This window comes from Papio anubis, chromosome 8, assembly GCF_008728515.1.
Source record: "Papio anubis isolate 15944 chromosome 8, Panubis1.0, whole genome shotgun sequence".
Lineage (NCBI taxonomy): Eukaryota > Metazoa > Chordata > Mammalia > Primates > Cercopithecidae > Papio > Papio anubis.
Window position 1 is genome coordinate 104,424,213 of NC_044983.1, and position 21,874 is coordinate 104,446,086.

General features: G+C 35.8%; 1 protein-coding gene across 2 annotated transcripts in view; it reads left to right on the forward strand.

Moving 5' to 3' along the window:
- Positions 1-15,202, forward strand: part of TRHR (thyrotropin releasing hormone receptor) — a 39,126-nt gene extending 23,924 nt beyond the window's left edge. For both annotated transcript variants that reach the window (XM_003903072.5, XM_021942562.2), the window contains one exon: positions 8,386-15,202. In XM_003903072.5, coding sequence (XP_003903121.1) covers positions 8,386-8,793 — 408 coding nt within the window. In that variant the 3' untranslated portion in view covers positions 8,794-15,202. The remainder of the gene's footprint in view (positions 1-8,385) is intronic.
- The last annotated feature ends 6,672 nt before the right edge of the window (positions 15,203-21,874 follow it).

The following is a 21,874-nucleotide window of genomic DNA, read 5'->3' on the forward strand; positions in this document are numbered from 1 at the left end:
CCAGTAATTTACCTAGAAGAGAGAATACTTAGAAAAGGCTAAACAGCAAACTCAGCCCATGGCAGATGAACTGTAGCATTTTTCCACGGTGGCTCATAAAAGAATTCACAATGACATTTTGTTTTCTAAATTTAGATGTTATTGTAATTTGAATCAAATTCTGCCAGTTGAGTTTTTCTTTCTCAGCGTGCTTCCAAACCTTCACCTCCTGTGAACAAGAAAACATCCCAGCAATAAAGACCAACTTCTCATCATTCATGATTACCAGACTCCGTAATCAATACTGAAATCTCACCACTACAATAGTTGCTAGTATTGCAGAAAGTGTTACATCTAATCCTTAAGTCTAGATGCAAATCTTACCTAGCACACAGCTGTTTTCCGTTCTTTGAAGAAGAACCCTGAAATCAGAAACATTTTAAAAATATGTTCCGTAAGGTCTTAGTATCACAGTGTGAATAGGAATATCTTTGTTAGGTGCAATATGCATAAACTGTTGTGTAGAAATAAGAGTTAGTTTTTCATTCTCCCTGCTCCCCTCCCACATACAACCTCCACCAATTCCAACCTTTAAGCCCAAGTTTTGTTTTTAGGTTTTCAAATTTCAGGAAAAAAATCCTTCCCAAAATTTAATTCATAACAGTAAAGAGAAAAAGATGATGTTGGAGTCCAATATATCACTTTGATATACCAATGCATCAAAAGTGTGGCTGTTGATCACCAGCATATAAACTTTCTGACATCAGTCTTATCCTCGGTAAAAAGGAGGGCCATTGTGAAGAATATACCTTGCCTGGTGCATACTAAGTATTTCATATATTTTAATTATCTTGTCTTTTAATCTGCAAATTCCTATTACTTAGATTAGAATACCTTCAATTTTCATCTAGTTTTTTCCATTCTAGATTAAAAGATGTTCAGAAAGCACTGCATAGTTCCCATCTCACATAGACTGTCATTGATTCTCAGAAAGCAAGGCTCACTATCACTTGGAGCCTCTCACACTGAGAAATGTTGGTGCAACTTAGCATTGAACCCCAGTTCCACTAACCAGGACAGCTCAAAGTCCCATTACTTCCCACTCTTCATGTGTGTGTGCCTCTCTCTAACTTTCTTCTTGAAAGAATGTACAAGGCTTTGAGGGTTCATCCCACATCAGAGTGAGAAGCAGAGCTCTGTTGATTTTCCACCGGAAGTACCTTCACATTTGCATTTGGTGATGCTAAGTTATTTTCCTAGAGAACTGAAGGTGTCACAGAGGAAGGGTCATGTCACGTTCTACCTAGCTTTATGTCATCCTGTAACTCCTACTGTCATCTGGGCTCTGATATCCTCCAGATGACAGTGTCAACTCATGGCCCTACTGGTGCATGCAGCCCCATGCCCAGATATAAAGTATAGTTTCCTTTCCCCCTCAAATGTCTTGCTCATAAAATAACTCTGCCTGTCTTTCTCAGCACACTCTAGAATTGTGAAGAAAAAACTTTTTTTCTCACCTATAATCCCAACACTTTGGGAGACCAAGATGGGAAGATTGCTTGAGCCTAGGAGTTCAAGTTTACAGTGAGCTATGATTACACCATTGTACTCCAGCCTGGGTGACATCAATACCTTGTCTGTGAGAAAAACAATAAAAATCCTGTGTCACTTTTTTTTCCTCTTTAGCCCTTCTTCTCTTTCCTCAAGCCTTATCAGATACAACCAAAGTTTCTCTATTGTGAATCCCTGCTAATATTTTCTTGAGCATTTTTCATCAGAATAGAGCCCAGAAAACACTCCATAATGCTTGCCAGAAAGGCTATTCTGAATGAAACATTTAGGTTCAGTACTTGACAAGTGAAGTCAAGAACCTATGCATTAGCAACCCTGGGTGTCTTCTTGGAAGAAATCCATAAGTAATGCACAACACAGAGTATGTCAGTCCACGGTCTCTCCACCATGAATTATCACTCAGCCTTTATTCACTTTTATTACACAGTAACTGACAAGTTGATGTCAAGCCCGTTTGTGGCCCCATCATTCAACTTTTAAGCCCCATCAATGATCTCACTCCATGATATGTAGCACCCCACATTGATTATACCTGTCTTTTAAAAACTGAATGTCAGTTGGGTGTGGTGGCTCACGCCTGTAATCCCAGCACTTTGGGAGGCCAAGGCAGGTGAATCACTTGAGATCCAGAGATCAAGACCAGCCTGGCCAATATGATAAAACCCCATCTCTACTAAAAATACAAAAATTAGCCGACATAGTGGTGCATGCATATAATCCCAGTTACTTGAGCGGTGACTCAGGAGAATCGCTTGAACCCAGGAGGCGGAGTTTGCAGTGAGCTGAGATCACGCCACTGCACTCCAGCCTGGGCAATAGAGTAAAACTCCATCTCAAAAAAAAGAAAAAAAAAAAAAACTGAATGTCCAGAGATAAGTCAAAACAAAGCAAAATAATCTGCAAGAAGAAATTCCCAGAGCTTCCAATTAGTGTGGAAGCTTGGCAAAATTCAGATTTGTTTAATTATCATGTCAAGTTCATTCAGCTGGCCCAATTATTGTAACAAAATTTAAATAGTCATTGATCACTTTGCTGAGGGCCATCTGAGAGTAAAATATTCCCAGTTACAGGACACTTTGTTAATATGCAGAAATACTGGAGAACATGGGCAGAGTCCAAGCACAGAATGTATTGTTACCCTCAGAAGAATGGCATTAGAATATTAAAGACTAAATGTTTTGTATTCATTAACCAGAAAATATTTCCAGAAAGAAGTATATTTCTGAAAAGGAGAGTATTCCAGCCAGAAGAAATACAAGAACTAGAGTGTTTTTGTTAAAGAATTCTAAATTGATGCATAACTCCATAATTATAACATTTGTGAAAAATAAGTATTTGCTCAGTAATAATTTAACTGTGCTTTGAGTACTTATGTGCCAGGCATATGTACTAAAGACTTCTCCCTACCTTTTGTGCAGTAGAGATGAAGTGAAGGTTTTTTGTTGATTTACTTTGTGAATGAAGTCAAAAAAGGGTGTTGGCATTATACAAAGTGGGATCCAAAATTGATAAAGAGTCTATTCACAAATTAAAGTTATCTGCTTGTAATACCCTTAAAAATCACTCATTATAAAATAAATAGTCTTCAAATACAAGTTTAATGACAAAATTGTGACCATCTGGTATATGACTTTGCTTTTTAGTACTAACAGAGCTTTTTCACAACTTAAGATTGCCCTGGAATTTAGATAAGGTTCAGACAAAAGTCATATGACCTGCCCAGTGTCTTCAGAGGCAGAATAGGACTGTGAATCCAAGATGCTGAATGCGAATTCCAACTCTTTCTTCCATATCTACTACCTATTGTCATTCAATAACACAGAGAAGGACAAAGCCACAGTCTTTATCTCCAAAGCAAGAGTATCCAGATACTAGCAAGACCCATGTGCATGCACAGAATTTTTTCTGAATCAGTACAAAAATTTCGACTAAAACTTCTAGGGAATTGAGGTATGAATCAAATCCTTATGACTCCCTAGGCAAACTAATAAGCTAATCTCTGACAAATAATCAAAATGATGCCAGATATTATGTAACCAGACCCTAACAAATGGCATACTATTAACTGGGCTATGGCTATTACTATCGCTAACTTCACATCTTCTCCCATTCTGGCAAGCCTGTTTGGAGCAGGTTCAAGAGGCATGTCACTCCTGTGGCCTTCCTCTCAAAAATTCATAACCTCAGTCTAACCATGAGAAAAACATCAGCCAACCTCAACTTAAAGTGCATTCTATACAATACCTAATGTATTCCTCAAAACTATCAAGACCATCAAAACGACAAAGTCAGAGAAACTGTCTCAGCCCAGAGGAACCTAAGGAGCTGTGACAACTAAAGATAATGTGGTATTCTGGATGGGAATCCTGGAACAGAAAAGGGACTTTGGGAAAAAATGTAAGGAAATCTGAATAAAGCGTGGAGCTAACTAACTCCATATAAAAATTATTGACATGGATTTGTTAATTGTGACTAATCTGCCATACTAATGCAAGGGGTGAATAATAGAAGGACTTTGGTGTGGGGTATATAGACACTCTCTGCACTGTATTTACAACTCTTCTATAAATCTAATACTATTCTAAAAACAAAAAGGCAATATACAGATGTTAGCTAATCATTTCAGAACTTGCAGTAAGAGTCATAGCAGCAGTTACAATGATAGTAGTGAGTAATAGAAGATTCGTAAGCATGCTAGAAAAGAGAACTCAATTAGCCTGTTTCTTCCATGCAGCACATATACACAGGATTGAACTGCATATATAGCCCACTTGAGGAACTATAATCTTAATTTTAACAATAAGACAGAAATCTGTCCAATTCACATTTGTAAAAGATAACTCCCTGAATAGGACCCTCATCTAGAGACTTTATAAAGATGACAAAAGGTTGTGTCGAGGACTGAATCCAAATTTTGTGAGAGGTTTATGCCACTTATTCTACATATTTAAATACAGTGAAGACTGAAAGACATATAGCAGAGTTTGGTATCAAAATTTCCAGCTGATATTCACAAAGAAGATAACATTTAGCTAGGGTGGTCAAGGACAAGCCATCAAGCCTAGACCCTCCTGTTCTCATCTGCCCTTCTCCTCAGCTATCTCTGCTGGCAAGCTCACTCTCTAAATACTAAAAATTAATCCATTAATTTTTGCAATCTCTTTTGCTTGCTTTCAATACACTCTACAAAAATGGCTGCCTACTTCTATGTTAACTAAAATGACTCCACAGAGCCGACATTTTCAGAACTCAATATGCCTGTATCCCTTTTGGCAGTTGTATCTCTCTTTCTGTAGGGAAGACAGAAGGAATGGAAGGCAAGCACTCCATGGAATGTGACGTCACCTCATCATATAAAAGTAATGGCTTTGTAGTGGTTTCCACAAGATACCTAGAAAAAGAGATAGATCATGCCACTTCATTACATGGTCTGCAATTGGAATTTGCATACTAAATTACTTCTAGTCCCATGATATACCCACTATTACACTTCCAGATTGTCACGCATACTTAATCTCCACAAGAACAGTCTCTCATCTCTCTTTATCTTAAGATTTTGACTGCACCAGAAAGCCCCTGCTAATGACCTCTCAACCCCAAGTTGATATCAAGGGTTCTCTTAGAACCAGAACATTCCTCTGTATTAGCAGTTGTCAGATTGTATTATAATTGTTCATCAGATTTAAGGTACATGAATGCATTGCCATGTCTCTCTGGATCACTGTCAAATCATCAAGAGCCAGAACATTGACTGATACACAGTAGGGATGCAAATGCATAACTTAGAATGGATGGATAGATTCCTTCCCAATCAAAAGTGTAGTATAAGATTATTTTCACTCAAAGATTGTGTCATGATATTTCTCAAGGACCTTTAAATCTTAGGGCAGAGGCTGTTGTAAAGAAGCTGTCTTTCGTATCACCATGCATCCTATGCGCTACTCTGTCAAAAACATAAATGCTTAAAAACGATGAGGTTTTTAAGATGTATTTCAAATCTACATTTATGTCACATTTTCAGGATAAGGAATAATAGCGGAAATAAAATTTCAAAAACCACAGTGAAATTACATGAGTATAAATGACGATTTCAGGATATTTCTTTTCTAGGTGTTTGTTCTTATATTGAATAAGAGCTATTAAAATCCAAGCTATAGCTACAGTAAAAACTTGTGAACATTTTAAAAAGTGATTAAACTAAATCAAAAATCTGAAATTAACTAAAGAAAGGTATGGGTAGGATTAAAGATAGTCTCTGTCATCTCACTGGAGGTATACTTTCCTCTGGGTAAATCCTAGAAACATCATTATATTTGTTCCTTTTCACATCTCCTTAACATTTCAAAAATATATTTTAAACAAAAAATTGAAATGTATTAAAGACTCATTTTACTAATTGACCTAATCTCCATTTAAGAGAGTTTAAAAATTATTAAATAATATATTCTTGCAAAAACCCTCTAACAATATAGCAGAGTATTAATGCACAGTAAATGATCATGGTTACATATTTTAAAATGATTCCTCCCATGCCAAAATGTATTCAAGTTTTTCTTAGGGCCACTTCATGTCACATAGTGCACTAAATCCCTGAGAGTAGGGAAATGAAGAAATTTACCCATGCCCTGAAGAAGTTTACTGTCTACTGGAGAGATGAACAAGTATAGGTCACTGCAATGAAATGTTTGGGAATGATGTCAAAGTATGCCTGGAGGCACTGTGGAAATGCACGGCAGAGACACTAACCTTGAAACAGGTTGCTCTTCTCCAACACAATGAAAGTTGCTCCCTTCACTGACATTCAGTGAAAAGAGGCAGGTAGATGTGACTTGTGGATTCAGTATTTTACCTGACAGTTGTAGGGAAAGATAAAGTTAGATGAAATTCAACCTTTCTTCTGAAATTTAGCAGCAGTAAGTGTTGTTGGGTTTATACATTGAAGAAGTTAAGTGTTTGGGTGATCATAATAGAAATAACACAGTAGAAATGTTATTGAAAATACAAGAAACTTTCATGGAAAGGGCAAAGTATAAAGGAAGGAGCATGTCCTTTGTCTTAAGTAGACAGATTTGAATCACAGCTCCGTCACTTACTACTCATGTGTCTGTAGACAAATCATATAAATTACCTAAACCTCAATTTCTTCATATGCAAAATGAAATGAATACTAGCTTACTCGTGGAATTACTATAAGCATTAAATAAGATAATGTTTATATGGCACTTTTCAGATTACCTGGGCCATCTTAAAGGACTAAAATGTGATGGTATAGATCTAATTATAAATTAAACTAGGTATTTCAGTGTAGGATGCTTTACCCCTGACAGGGAGTGGGAGAATGTTGACAAGTGTGAAGCAGTGATCTGATTTCAGAGAGCCTGGGGTACCAAGCAGAGAATAAAGGCAGGGATGTGGTTCATAATGATGAAGATCATGGCGATGATGACAGTGAAGATGATAATCACTACCTCTCCTTCCAAAGCTTAGAACATTTATCACTTTGATTTCCTATGACCAATTAAAATATTTACTTATATGTTTTTTCAAGTCTACTTAGGAAAAATTATGTTTCAGTTAACCCCTTTGCTAAGTAGACCCTCCTTGGCTCTAAAAGAAGTCAGAATCTCTGGAATGTCTTACTTGGTATTATATGAACCAATGTGAAATCACATATTTTCACTGAACAATTTTTCTACTCCTAGTGGTAAAATATGTAGCCTTAGTATCCTACATGCATAGAATCAGAATGAAGTTCAGTGAGCAGTGAGCAATGTGGGATATTGACTTCATCCCTATTGTCTTACTTCCTGTGCATTGCTTATACTTAAGAGTGGCTTCCACATTAGGTAAAATTCCAGCATTTGCTTTCTCTCTCTTTCATTTCCCTTTAACCTGAAAGAGTGCAAAAGCTTTGAATTCAAGCTCACTTGGATACTAATCCTGGCCCCAAGATTCCACAGCTTCCACCAAAGTACTTAATAGCCTCTGTATCTGTTTTCTAATTTGAAAAAGTATCGGATACAATACCTATTTTAGGAGGTTTAAAATTTTTAAACATGATAACAAATAACAAACACCTTGGATAGTGTCTGGCACATAGCAGTCACTAAACATTCAATAAACACTGGCTTTTATTGCATTATTCTTTTCATCCACTGTTACCTCATTTGATTTAGGAGGACAATGTTGGCTCCATTTTACAGATGAGCTATAAGATAGGTTAAGATAATTTCTTAGGCCACACACAGGGTAAGCAAAGAAGAGGTTTGACCCTAAGTCTCCTAATGCTTATCACAGACACTTTTGGTGCCCTGTGCTAATATCCTCTTACAAGACTCTGATTTCAGCCATACCTGCAGTAGGTGGTTCCTGCAGCAGGAAATATCCCACTTCAGGCATCCACTGTACCATTTGTCTCTCTTCTACTTGGCCTCAAGTGTCTCTCTAAAGGCTCTAGGAGTTTTCAGGCAAGAGAATCCTGGAAGTACACAGGAGTTAAAGTCCTTAACGATACCTTTTAATGAATGGACACTGTCTTTCATTCTCTTACTTCTGACAGACAATTCTCAATTGCATTACTTGAGCCAGAGTTGGCTATAGGGGGAGCTATCTCAATAACACACCCTACTTTGGCTTTTCCTTGTCAATTGCATTCTCTTCTAATTAATAACCCTTAATCTTGTTTCCTGGGATCACCTCCACAATAAATGACTTGCACCTACCTCCTTGTCTCAGACTACATTTTGGGAACTAAAGGTTTGGGTGAGAGAAGAAAAGGTGTTTTGTTTTGTTTTCATTTGTGTTTGTACAGCATTTCTTTCTATTTCTCCGTAGGTCACCAAGATGCTGGCGGTGGTTGTAATTCTGTTTGCCCTTTTATGGATGCCCTACAGGACTCTTGTGGTTGTCAACTCATTTCTCTCCAGTCCTTTCCAAGAAAATTGGTTTTTGCTCTTTTGCAGAATTTGCATTTATCTCAACAGTGCCATCAACCCGGTGATTTACAATCTCATGTCCCAGAAGTTCCGTGCAGCCTTCAGAAAGCTCTGCAACTGCAAGCAGAAGCCAACAGAGAAACCTGCTAACTACAGTGTGGCCCTAAATTACAGTGTCATCAAGGAGTCAGACCATTTCAGCACAGAGCTTGATGATATCACTGTCACTGACGCTTACCTGTCTGCCACAAAAGTGTCTTTTGATGACACCTGCTTGGCTTCTGAGGTATCCTTTAGCCAAAGTTGATTCATGAATTAGAAGAAAACGGACCACAAAGAAAATGAGAATCTGTACAGCCATCAGTAAAAGGGAGAACATGGCCAATAGTCATATGTGAAGACAGAGCAGATCAGTCTTTGTCAATGCTCTAACAAGTCCTGACCCTAGATACTGTAACCCATGAAGATGATTCAGACTTTCCTTCTTACAAACTAGTATCACTAAAAATGGAGCACATCTGTGAAACAGCTAAATGATGGAAACTTAAAGTTTAGCCCTTTTCGTTTAACTTAAGAAATTCACTATATTTTCTGGGCTTACAGAGTTTGAATAAAATCTAGACATCAATCTACATTATTCATAGTAACCATATCAAATGTCACTTTTCAACCCCCCAGGTTATTTATACATTCGATAATTTGACAAGGCACAGATTTTTAAATGTTTGCATTTAGTATTCATTTTAACATAGTACAGGGCTAGTTCATGAATATCTGAAATTAAAGGGGAAAATATTACAGAAACATTGTATTGAGTAAAAATAAGATTTTGGACATACATGTTAACTGTATTTTAAAAATTGCCATAATGTTTATAAAATTCTGAGATGATTTTTATATCTTAGAAGGTAGAAAATCATCATTCAACTTTAATGGAAAATAAACCTCAAAATATCTGAAATTATTAATTAAGGAGAAATGTAGACTTTAAGATAAATCCAACTCTTATCAACTCTTCCAGCCTCCCACATGATGTATGGAACAAGGTAAAAAACCAGATTAAGTAACTGTGAAGATACAAACTAACGTACAATTAATTTTCAAAAGTATAGCCAAGACAAAAGCAAGTATTTATAATGAGATTTTGCTTCTTCTCTGAAGCTTTTAAGCAAGAAAGTCTTTTTGAACATTCTTGTTTATAAACTACTCAGCCATGTCAAGCAAATCATTCAAGCAAAATCTAGCTCAAAAGTCTGAAACATTTTCAAACGTTCATTGTTATTCTAAGTCAGCCAAAATCCTGGTATCCCTCTTCCAGATGAAGACCTCCCACTGAGAACTGTAGTCTATGGATTTTACCTTGGCTGCAATTGTCTTTCCTTCCTGCTTGTCGTTTGTAGGTTCTTTTTTTGTTCTTCTCAAATGCTAGTGATATTTTGTTTACAGATTCCAAAAGCAATGCAAAATTCTGTTGGCTTTATTTTCAGCAGAGTTAAAACTGATTTCATCATATTATCAATATATCATCTTTACATTTATGACTGACATCTGCTATGCCAGTGATTATTAGAGACTTGTGAATGAATCTGTCCAAGACACTTGTCAGCTCCTACCTGAATCTCCTACCTACTAGATTTGGCCAACCAGAATTTCCAAGGGCAAAAATTGCCCTTGGTGATGGTTCAGTCATCACTGATTTTTAACGACTAGATCAAAAATACCCATACCTGTACATGCCCCATAGGCTGGCATTTTCCCTCTCCAGCCTATATCCCTATTTTATGGACTTTTCTAGAACCTAATTGCTAATGATAATTACACCTCCCACCTTCTTAATAAAGAATATACCATTTTACTTTTGAAACTTGTTTTTAAGTGCTGTTTCATGGAGACTCTGCTGTCCAGAACCTTATTCTAGAGTATGCTTTTTTTGAAAATTGGCCTTATCTACTCCAGCAAGACATTTTTATCCTGTTACTATAACAGTAAACGAATGCAAGCAAATATTTGCAGGAAATACCCTAAAACCGGACCTGCATGACAGTAAGCAATCTATGTTAACTGACTTTTCATTCTGGTATAAATATTAATCTTGGCATCGTATAAATAGAGCACCAGAGTGACGCAACCCCAAATCACACAAGCACATGTGTAAGTGTTTATAAACACATACCCACATGTTCATAAATTGGTGAAAAAGGGGATTGTAATATGTGAGATTTTTTCATTACGGAAAGGAAATAATAGCATTGAGCATCTACTATGTCTCAGGTATGCTGGTAGGTAGTCAATCAACATTATCTTCATCACAATTTCACTACAGCTGCAATTTCTCTGACGATAAGACCAATATTCCTGTGACCTAATTCCTAATTAATAAAAAGTTACGGATTTTGCAGAATGATCATATCAAGTGTTAAAAAATACAATTAGTTTAACATGATATACACAGAATACAAAGATGCCCTTCTTATCTTTGGAAATTTAATGTATGGGCTGAATTCTTCTACTCTAATTTTTAAAAAGTTATTTGCCAATAATCTGTTAGTTTTAGACCACATGGGAAATTCATAAGAACTCAGTTCACAGTGTTTTAACTCTAAAGCAAATGCCATTTTAAAATTAAATGTTCCTGTATAATGTCCAATAGATATTTGAATTTACACAGAAGAGACATAACTTTTTAAAATATTCTTTATCGCACTATACTCAATCATAAAATATTTCCATAAATAATCAAAACTTAATATACCACTAAATGAGAAATAAAGAGCTAGATTAAAATTTGCTGGTGAAATGATGTTATTAAGAGCCCTCCTTAATAAAAATTCCCTGTGTTCTTTTGTAACTTCCAATTTCATTAATTGCTGAGGGTCTTTGGTTAGATCTCACACCTGAGGTAATTGAGTAAAGGGCACAGATCATGAATAAAATCAACAAACATAAATTCCCTCTTAGGAACTAAGGGCTGTGAGTATATTTCTAGACCTTAACATTCAAGGCAAATATTCTAAATGCTGAAGAAAAATAAGAAAAGTCCAAACTCTATAGTCATTCTTAAAACAAAATTGAATGTACAGAACAACACACCTTGATAATATACCAAAATCAATGGCTGATTTGGGTAAACAATTAGCAATGTCAAAGGAAAAGCTACAGTCATAAAACTTAGTTTAGTGCAACTAAGTCTTAATGGATATTTGAAGTGTTTTATTTTCAGAATAATAAGAACAATATGTCTTAGTAAAAGCTGGGTCGACATAGTTTTGGTTGGCTCTTAAAGAATACAAGAATTTATATCATCCTAAACTATGTTAAATCTAAAGAGAAAACATTAACTTTCTGAAGAAGAAGATTTTATGTGGCTAACCCACCAATGTATGAATTCTATAAATATTATATTTAATATCATCTTCCATTTGCAATTAAAACAGGGATTGGAATATTTATATATGAAGTAGGGAAACTCAGTGTGAATGAGAGTACACCTAAGAGGAACTAGTCAGTTCCAGAGTCAATACAAAATGTTTCCAAATGTTTTAAGTCACTCATTCCCCTAGGGGGAAGCAAACATGAATATCTCTTATGTATCCGCAATTTATTTCTTATGTATCCGTAGCTGTTTACAATAAATAGCCATCAAAACCAAGATTTGACTGAGTCAACACAAGCTTTCAGAATAATACACATTAAGAAATCTTACAGAGCTCTGTGGTCATGAGTATTTTTCTCTCTTTTCCCTCTCCCCATCAAACTCTCATCACTCCACAATCATCACTTTCCTCATAGGAGGAAGATTCATCTAACTTCATTCAAGACTAAACCTGGACATGACATACCTTAAGTAAAAATACAAATGATCTTTCAAACATATTTATGTATAAAAGTATGCCGTTATTTTGCAAACTTTCATTTTCATGAAATCACTTTTAAACATAGAAAAACTGATGCTTTAAATTAGAGTTCTCTTTATGTCCTCATTGACATGGTAGGAATCATGTATAGATTTGAAAAGTTTAATATGGCTTTTTCCCTCACAGAAGAAAGTACAAGCTTGGCATTTTGGAGGTTTTGGTCAGAAACTAATCAAAGAACACTCAATATGTGCAAAATTGCTGCAGAAATTTGTTTCAGCAGACAAAAGACTCTTCCCATTCTTGTGAAGCTCACAATCCTACGAGAAGAAGAAGACCAACATGTCATCACCTGAAGATATAACTGTTTGGCAGTATTTAGAATACAAATCTGAGATGTCAAGAAATATAATTTAAAGAAGCAATTGTTAATGGTCCATTTGAAATATCATAAGATGACTTTTAATATAAGGATCAATTTTACATATTCTCATTCTACTTTATGGACTCTAATGAGAAGTATCTGTTAATTCTTCACTGATTACACAGGAAAATAAGTTCAGATAAGACCCTGTACTATTTTTCTGATATGTTTAGTCTGTAAGTATAATCTCATTACTCAGCAGCAAACCTCATTTACAGGAGTTTCATATTGGAGAACAATTTTGTTACTGACATGGTTAACACCAAATGATGACATTGCTGACATAAACTAAGTCTACAGGGTTCTGCTTCTAATATTCAAACACAGTGCTCCTCCATGTCCTCCGGGGATCCATTTCAAGACCCCTAGTGGATGCCTGAAACCATGGATAGTACCAAACTCTGTATATACTATGTTTTTTCGATCTGATAACCAAGATGGCTACTAAATGACTAGCAGCAGGCAGGCAGAGTGCACAGCATGAATACACTGGACAGAGATGATTCACGTTATGGGTGGGATGGCACAAGATTTTATCATGCCACTCAGAATGCCTCTCAATTTAAAACTTATACATTGTTTATTTCTGGAATTTTCCATGCAATATTTTTGTGTAGAGGTTGACTGCAGGTAACTGACACCGCAGAAAACCAAACCAAACTGTGTATAAGGGGCAACTACTGTAACCTCTTTTGAAAAGAGGGATCAGGAATGTTTGTGTACAATATCGTCGGGCCTATTTACATTCTTCTACACCAAGCACATTCACGATAAAGCCAACATAAAGTTATTAATTCATATTTTGGAAGTGACATCTGGAAAAATAAAAGAGCTAAATGAAATAATACAGCTAAGACAGTACATTGTCCAGAATTTTCAAACCTGGATCCAGCAAGGAAACAAAGGATAGTTTTAATGGCCGATAAACAGTGAATTCACACTGATTGCCTGCCTGGCCTCATGAAGAAGCATCTGGGTTAAGTCCATACTACAGGCTCTCAACTGGAATAATGGAAATGAAAGTACTTTGCAAATTATGAAAGTTAAAAGAGTGGGATAAAGAGGAGTCAGCTGGAGCTCTTTCAGTGTATTTGAGCCCTGAAGCAGCACCTGTAAGTGGTTGTTTCATTCCTCACAGAATAATGAACTTAATTCTTATGCATGTGTCTGTTCTCTGACTTCCAGAAAAGAGAGTATGAACTTCCTCAAAAATGCTATGGACTGATATTGATAAAGGCTGAGTTTTGTGAGAAAAAAAAAAAAAGAAAGAAAGAAATACAAGGCAGCAGAGTAAGACTCCATTTAATCAGAGTTCTGAATTCAGAAGTCAATAAGAACATTATATTCCTGAAATGGCACAAGATGCTGTAGTAAGGAGGCCAAATATTTAATCCCTAGCTAAGAATCATAAAACATTCCTGCTTTCATATACATAAGAGTTACCTGGGAGCTTATCTTAAAATGCACTTTCTTTTGGTCTTGCCCTAAGAAATTCTCATTTATTAGATGATTTTGATACCTATAGTCTTCTGAGTACACCTTGAAAATCACTGAGTTCAGGCCCTTAGATAGAGCCTTCAAGGCTCTTGCTTATCACATAATTCTTAATAAGCAACTAAATGGAAAAATCCTTGAGAGTAAGTCTATTTCATCTTCATATTCTACAGATTATCTAAACTATTATTTAGTTAATTATTTATTATCTATTGGATGATGTCCCTAAATATCTGTAGAATGAATGAATAAATCAATCCCAGCTCAGAAATACATTCTAAACTTTTGATAATATCCAGTTTGCCTATAGCTCTATCTTCATAATCAGATAACTCATTGTGCTTGTTTTATTTTTTAGATAGTTCTCCTGGCTCATTGAAAGGCACTGCATGAAGTGTGCCAGACGATGGTCAGAACAATTCCTTATGTATGTAACATGCATGACAATTTCAATGGTACTCTCATGTCCATCATCCAATTTAATGAGAAAAAGGGAGACTAAAACATTGTTTCTGCTTTCAAGATTACAATTTAGTGATAACATATTAACACAGAAATATGCCAGAAAAAATATAACACATAATTGGAAGCCAAATTATATGATTTCAGACTATAAACACTCGAGTTCTTCAGAGGGAAGGGGGCATCCATGGGGCTTGGAGTCGTTAAGGAGGGCTTTGTAGAGAAGGTAGGATGTCCTTCAAGGATAGATTTGATTTAGACAGTTAAAGATGAGCCATGTGAGAAAAATAAGATGAGTAAAGGAAAGGAGACATAAATAAATCTTAAAGCAAGGCTCTTGATATTAAGATTGTGTATCCAGAGCAAATCCATTCATCAGGGATTGATTAAGGAAGGCAGCTAGTCCAAAAAAAAAAAAAAAACCTGACAAAGGAAGTAAGGGGCCAACCTGTACTTACATGTGGTGAGGAAATGTTCACTCATACACAAGAATATAAAGTAGAAATGTATATAAATCTGCTATGTATATTTTCTAACCTTTGTGAATCTCATTATCTATAGAAAATACAGTATACTATTTGTCTTATGTTGTAATTCTAAAAGTATTCTTATAGTCCTAATTTTCCAAGTGAAAAATATATGTATATATATTTATCTTTTTTCTATATTATACTGTCATCATATATTTAAAATATTTATATATGTGTATATTATTCAGGGGTCCTAAATGACTCTGGATTTATCCAATTACGCTACACATAGAGATCAGAGCTAGCTCAGGGACCTAGGCTCTTCATGAACGTAAACTTCAACATTAAACATGAAATTGAGAAACACGTAGTGATTAGCTTCAGGCTACTGTGATAACATTGTTGACTTGCATGTTGTTTATAACGTGCCTTGGAATGTTTTGGCTTCCTTCTATCAGCTTTAGAAAGTTGTATGCCAACTTACTTCATCATTTGGGAATTAATCATTGTGTCCTTGTGGGGCAAACACTCTTTTTTAAGAAAGTGCAGTATTATGTGCTTTACTGTGAGAAACTGTGTGTCTGTTCCAATATTGTATGGTGAGCAATAAAGCATCAAACTGAAAGACCTGGCTCTTTAGCTTTCTTTTTCTTCCAAATTATTTCATTTTTGGTGTGATTGGACCTTAAACCTCTTGCCCCAAAGACTTCATTTTAATTCAGTGCCATCCACATGTACCACTGGTGGTTTTTCGAAATAATTGTAAGTAATATGCAAATAGACATTTTAATTTTAATAATAAATTGGATGTGTCCATCCCATCCACTCCACATAACTTCCCATTCTACTGATACATTTATTCTAAAAGCCGAGATAATGTAGACAAATCTATACAAATAAACCAATGGTAGTAGCCACTTGTGGCTCCTCATGCCACATCTCCTCTTTGGTCCCATGATTTCAGCACAACTTGGTAGATCATTCCATATGCATTGTCATTCTCCCATCTTCAGCAAACTGAAGTGGCAGAGTTCTCCCAAGCTGTGTTACACCGCTCAGTATAAGCACAGGTAGCCAAGGACTTCAAGGGAGTTAATGCCCCTAGGGACACCAATCAAAAAGTGGGAAATAAAAACCAATAGAAAAATGTTCCAGGCTCTTATCTTCTAATAGAATATTTCTGAGGCATCTTCAAAATGATTCTTCAAAAGGTCCTCAGCATTACTGAGCCCCTATTTCTTCATACTGGAAGCCAACTCATATACCCTTCACCAACTTTTCCTCCTTTCTCGTCCCACTATTTGAACTTCCTCATTTTCACAAAGTTGAAAATACTGTAGGTTGAAGATGTATTTAATATACCTAAACTACTGAACATTGTAGCTTAACCTAGCCTGCATTAAACATGCTCAGAACACTGACAGTAGCTTATAGTTAAGCAAAATCATCTAACACAAAGCCTATTTATGAAAGAGTGCTGAATATCTCCTGCAATTTATTGGATATTGTACCAAAGTACAGTTTCTACTGAATCTGTACTGCTTTCATACCACAGTAAAGTCAAAAAATCATAAGTATTATGAGTCAAACTATGGAAAGTCAGGGACCATTTGCATTTCCAATCAGAAATTGCCTTCTAAACTATTGAAGAGGTAACATCGCATATGTATGTCAGCTAAAACACTTTTAATATAGAACAAATTTTATGAATTGCAGAGAAATATAGTTGTTTCTCCATATCCCTGAACCATAAAGGATCTTGTCATTTCAACTCAACTTTGTTCAAATTCTCCCCTGTGTAATTTATAAGTATTTTACTCTTAGAATGTAATAATTTCATCTGTAAAATAGAGATAAAAACACATCTAATTCATGAATGAATTATGAGAATTAAATTACTTTTAAAAGTAGTTATACAAGGCCCATAGTTTGCAGTCAACATTTCCTAACAATTACTAATTAAACTCAATAAAAAGAATTCCAACCATCTGAAGCCATAAATATTTGTTGATAAATGCTGGGTACAAGGCACCTTCCTTAGTGCTACAATAAGACAAAAGAGGAAATAAGAACTGTCCTCAAGAACCTTACAATCTGGCTGAAGAGACTAAATAAAAACATTTTAAATTTAGGTGACAGTACAAGGTTTAACTAGCAGTCTAAGACACCAAGAGAAGAAAAAAGGAAGTACCTGATAAACTCCCCAATTATTAATGTAAACAATAATGGTCATGAAATTTCAGAAGAGAGAGATAAATTACTCCAGTCTAATCTAGTATCTTATTTTGTTACCTGCTACAACAAAATATTAGAGCAGGGTAGCTTATAAACAACAACAATGTATGTCTCACCGCTCTAGAGTCTGGAAAGTTCAACTCCAAGGCACTGGTACATTTGGAGTCTGGTGAGGGCTGCTTCCTAGGTTCATAGATGGTGTTTTCCTATTATGTCCTCACATGGCAGAAGAGCCAAAGGAGCTCCCTTGGGCCTATTTTATAAGGACACTAATCCTGTTCATCAGAGCTCTATCCTCAAGATTTAATCATCTCCCAAAGGCCCCACCTCCTAATACTGGCACACTGGTAATTAGATTTCAAGCGTATGGTGCAAAGGTAGTGAAGTAAGGAGCCTAAAATCTTCAGATGTATAATATAAGAAAAAGACTTTACAAGGAGGCAATTAGGATATGTGCTGAATCTTAAATAAATGAAATGAGTGTAGAGGGCGGAGAGGTTTGGGGATTGGGTGGACCCAGAGGAGGGACATTTAAAGATGCACGGGCTGAAAATGTGAGGAAGGGATGGATTGTGTGGGAGACAGAGGCAGGATGAGAGAGCTGGAAGGTTGCCATTTTACAATGAGATATGGGAGTCAGGAATAAACGCCACCACTAAAGTCATCATCTCGATTAAAAAGGGGGTGCAGGACCAGGTCGTGAAACGTCCTCTTATAATCAACACTTCGTAAACAAAGGCGAGGAGGATCAATTTAAGCTCAGAAGTTTAAGGACCAACCCTAGACTGGCATGGTGGACCATCCTCTGCCAAGAATTCCGCTTCTGGAGTATGGTGAAAAGCAGACCCGGCTCGAGGCTGGATAAAGGAAGAAATCGCTGGTCAGTTAATCAATATAATTCTCAAAATCTCATCAAAAGGAAAAAGGAAGGAAGGAAGGAAGAAGGAAGGGAAGGAAGGAGAAAAGAAAGAAAGAAAGACAAAAAGAGAGAAAGAGAGAGAGAAAGGGAAAGGAAAGGAAATTAAGAAAGAAAGAAATTAAGAAAGAAATAAATTTAGCTGGGTTATGTCTTGTTTTCAAACTAAGAATTTTTTTCTGAAAATATAAAGCATGATAGTAATAATAACACTATTTTGCTTAACTTTTTTTCTGGTTTAGAATAATGGTAGTAGTATCTTGGCAACTTTTCTATAAATCAAAAATTGTTCCAAAAGAACATCTTTACTAAATAAATAAATGTTGGTAACAGAAGTCCACAAGAAAAGTAGTTTGATCTAGAATATTTCTCTGATAAGGCCCCAGATTGTTTTGGCACTAAAGTTTTTTTTTAATTAACCAAATGGCAAAATTATTTAAATTCTCTTTTCAAAATGACTAACAATGTTCATAATTCTTAAACCATAATTCGAGTGTAGCAGGGCTTTTATTGCAAGGATCTTTTTGAATGACTATCCCTGAAGTCAGTTAGTTTCATATTTTCTTATGTAGCAATAAAAGCCAGAAAAGTCCATCTCAACTCCAAATATACACACATACACAACCAAATTACAGAATTTTCAGAATTCTAAATCATAGGAAGCACAGAGTGAACACAAACATCTTTCTTTCTTCACTTCATACACACATTTACTCATCAACTAAAATATATAACTTACCTACCATGCATGACTTTGGTTATGCTTCTCCAATATGAAATGGACACAAATTGACTCCATTTCATTAGCAGTTTCTAATTTCATTTCATTAACAGTTTCTAATGACTCTGGCTTTGCCAAGTTATCCTCAGAGAAACTCCATCATTGATAATTCAATGGATTTCAACTTTCACCCCATACTCCATACCTTGAATGTTAAATGTCTCATGACCTTGGCTATTACGACAGGTTGACATGGTTGTGACAACTTCTAACTTTTAAGGAAGACTAACTCTTGAGCTGAAAAAACCCTGAAAAACAGGCAATAATCCCACAATTAGAATAGTTGTTTGTTTAGCTTCTAAGTCCTATTTGTTATGGTTGGATAGATGTGTACAAAACTATTTTGAGACATTATCCCAACAGACAGATAAAGAGAAGAAAAATAGAATTTAAAAAAGATCAATAAGAAGTCTCTCAAATAGCATATTCTGGGTTAGATTTATTGGGGGAATGGTTTTTAAGAGTTTAATATTAAATATTTCACATGAGTACCATTATTTCATTCGCAATCAGTCATTTTCTTGGGGAGGAATGCAATTGGCCACAAGAAGGATCTGAGACAATTGACAGAATCTGTCCCTTTGCTTGGAATATTGAACCATCTTTTAATGCCAAGATACGAAGGATGTGAAAACACTGATTTCTATGGCCAGATGGCAAACTACAACTTGGGCAAATTGGGTGGTTGCTGAGTTTGCCATCACTTATTGATCATCTAGGCTGTATCTCACAATGCCATTCTACTTGTTGATCAGAAATGGCAATGAAGATGATTAGTATAAAATGCTATTCTTTAATTTCTTATGTCAGTTGCATGTTTGGGATTTTTATCAAAATTAACATTGCCATGGATTATGATTGACAAGATATAGTCAAACAGAAGAGCTACAGGATTTGGGACCTAGCATCAAAACTGCTGCCTACGTAAAGCAGACACTAAAAGGAAAGTGTTGAGGTGATGGTCATCTATCTGTGGAAGCAGAGAAAGAATTCAATCCAGTAGGGAAAACGTCAAACACATAATCAATTGAAGGCAACAAATAAGTAGTCAGATGGAGACCATTTATAATTCTAGGGAATTCTCCAAGACTAAAACGTGTCTGTGCTTAAAACAATTGACTGTGCCTTCTGAGAATGGAAAATTAATAAGCATTTCTGTCTTGGTTTTATGTGCTTTGTATAGAGGTGATGTCTAATAGCCCTGTCTTCCTCTCCTCAGCCTTGAGTTTTATCCTCCTCTTCCAAACCATCTCAACCCCTAACTCATGCCCAATACACAACTCAAAGAGGTAAAACTTAAAGATGGGGTGAGAATATTTGTTTCAAACATTTTTTTTGGTAATAAAATATAACAATGATTTAATAATTTTCTTTTCTTAGATTGAGTCAAAAGTGTCTGCTCCAAAACCACTGGGACAAGCTGCTGCATCAAAATGTCACAGGAGCTACAAGCTTATTTACCATGATGGCCTCAAGGCAGCTTTCAAATGTCTTCTGATCTTTCTCATCATTTTTCTCTTTCTTCTCTACCTCTTTCTCTATCATTTTTTTTCCTATTCATTCTCTTTCTGATCCTTCACAGAGCGTTATTTAAAACATGGTCCAAAAACATCAGGGAGGGACAAAGTGGGCTTATTAATAGAGATTCTTCTTACTTTAATCAAGCAGTATTTTCCTAATTAGGGAATATTTCCCAGAAAAGATTCTAAAAGTTTATTCAATTTATCACTGCTTTGACCAAAAAAAAGCAATCTATGTCAGAACTTAAATTTATAATTTTTAACATTAAAAACACAGAAACATAAAACTATACTTTATATCTGTTATTGCAGATTGAAGTAAAGATCTTTATTCAATTAAAGATTGACTTTATATATTTAAGGAGGATTAATGGATATATTGATGAACAGATAGAGAGCTAGAGAAACAGATCAACCCAGCCAGACAGATAAGCAGATATTATTTGAATATTTAAGTTGCTAAACAATGACTTAAATGCTCTTTAAAAATGCTTTTAGGGTTACTCTTGGCACACTTTTTCCTCCTACTGTTCTCACTATAAGTTCACTTTCTAGAAGTCTCATCAAAATTTCTGTAAGTTCACAAGTTGCCTTTTAGACATCCCTCATCTTCCACTCTCACCCATCTTGTTAAAAAAAGGCAACTAACTCATTCCACACACTATCATCTGCCAGAAGCAATTTCTGCATTTGTTTATTACCCCAGTGGGATTTCACATTCTGCAAGCTTCCATTTCTGAAACAACACAAAACAAATAGAAAAGTGTATCTCGTCAGACTTTAGAAAAAATCATCCGATGCAAATGTGCTGAAATAATGGAAATACAGCAAAAAAAGAATGATCTCTGCCAATAATTTGGCATTAATGCAAAGTGCCCTAAGGCAAAATCTAATGCCTCTGTTTTCGAGTGAATTGAAATCTGAAGCCCCAAATGCGTATTTGTACTGTGTGAAATAGGAGGAAATGTAGTTTGTATTCCCCTGGACTTCACCAGCCTATGGACACAAACTAATTCACATTAGGGTTAACATGCAATTTCACTGGGTGGCTAACCTCCCTACCTAAAACAGAGAACCTCAGCCCCCCTTCAGGTATTTCCTACAGGGTGGGTATCACACTGCTCAGGGCTTATCTTGTTCTTCAACCTCAGCCTCCTCTTTGACTCAAAGCCACAAAAGAACAGCATTTCTTGCTGCCATGGTTTCTGGTTCCCCTCATGATAATGCAGCTT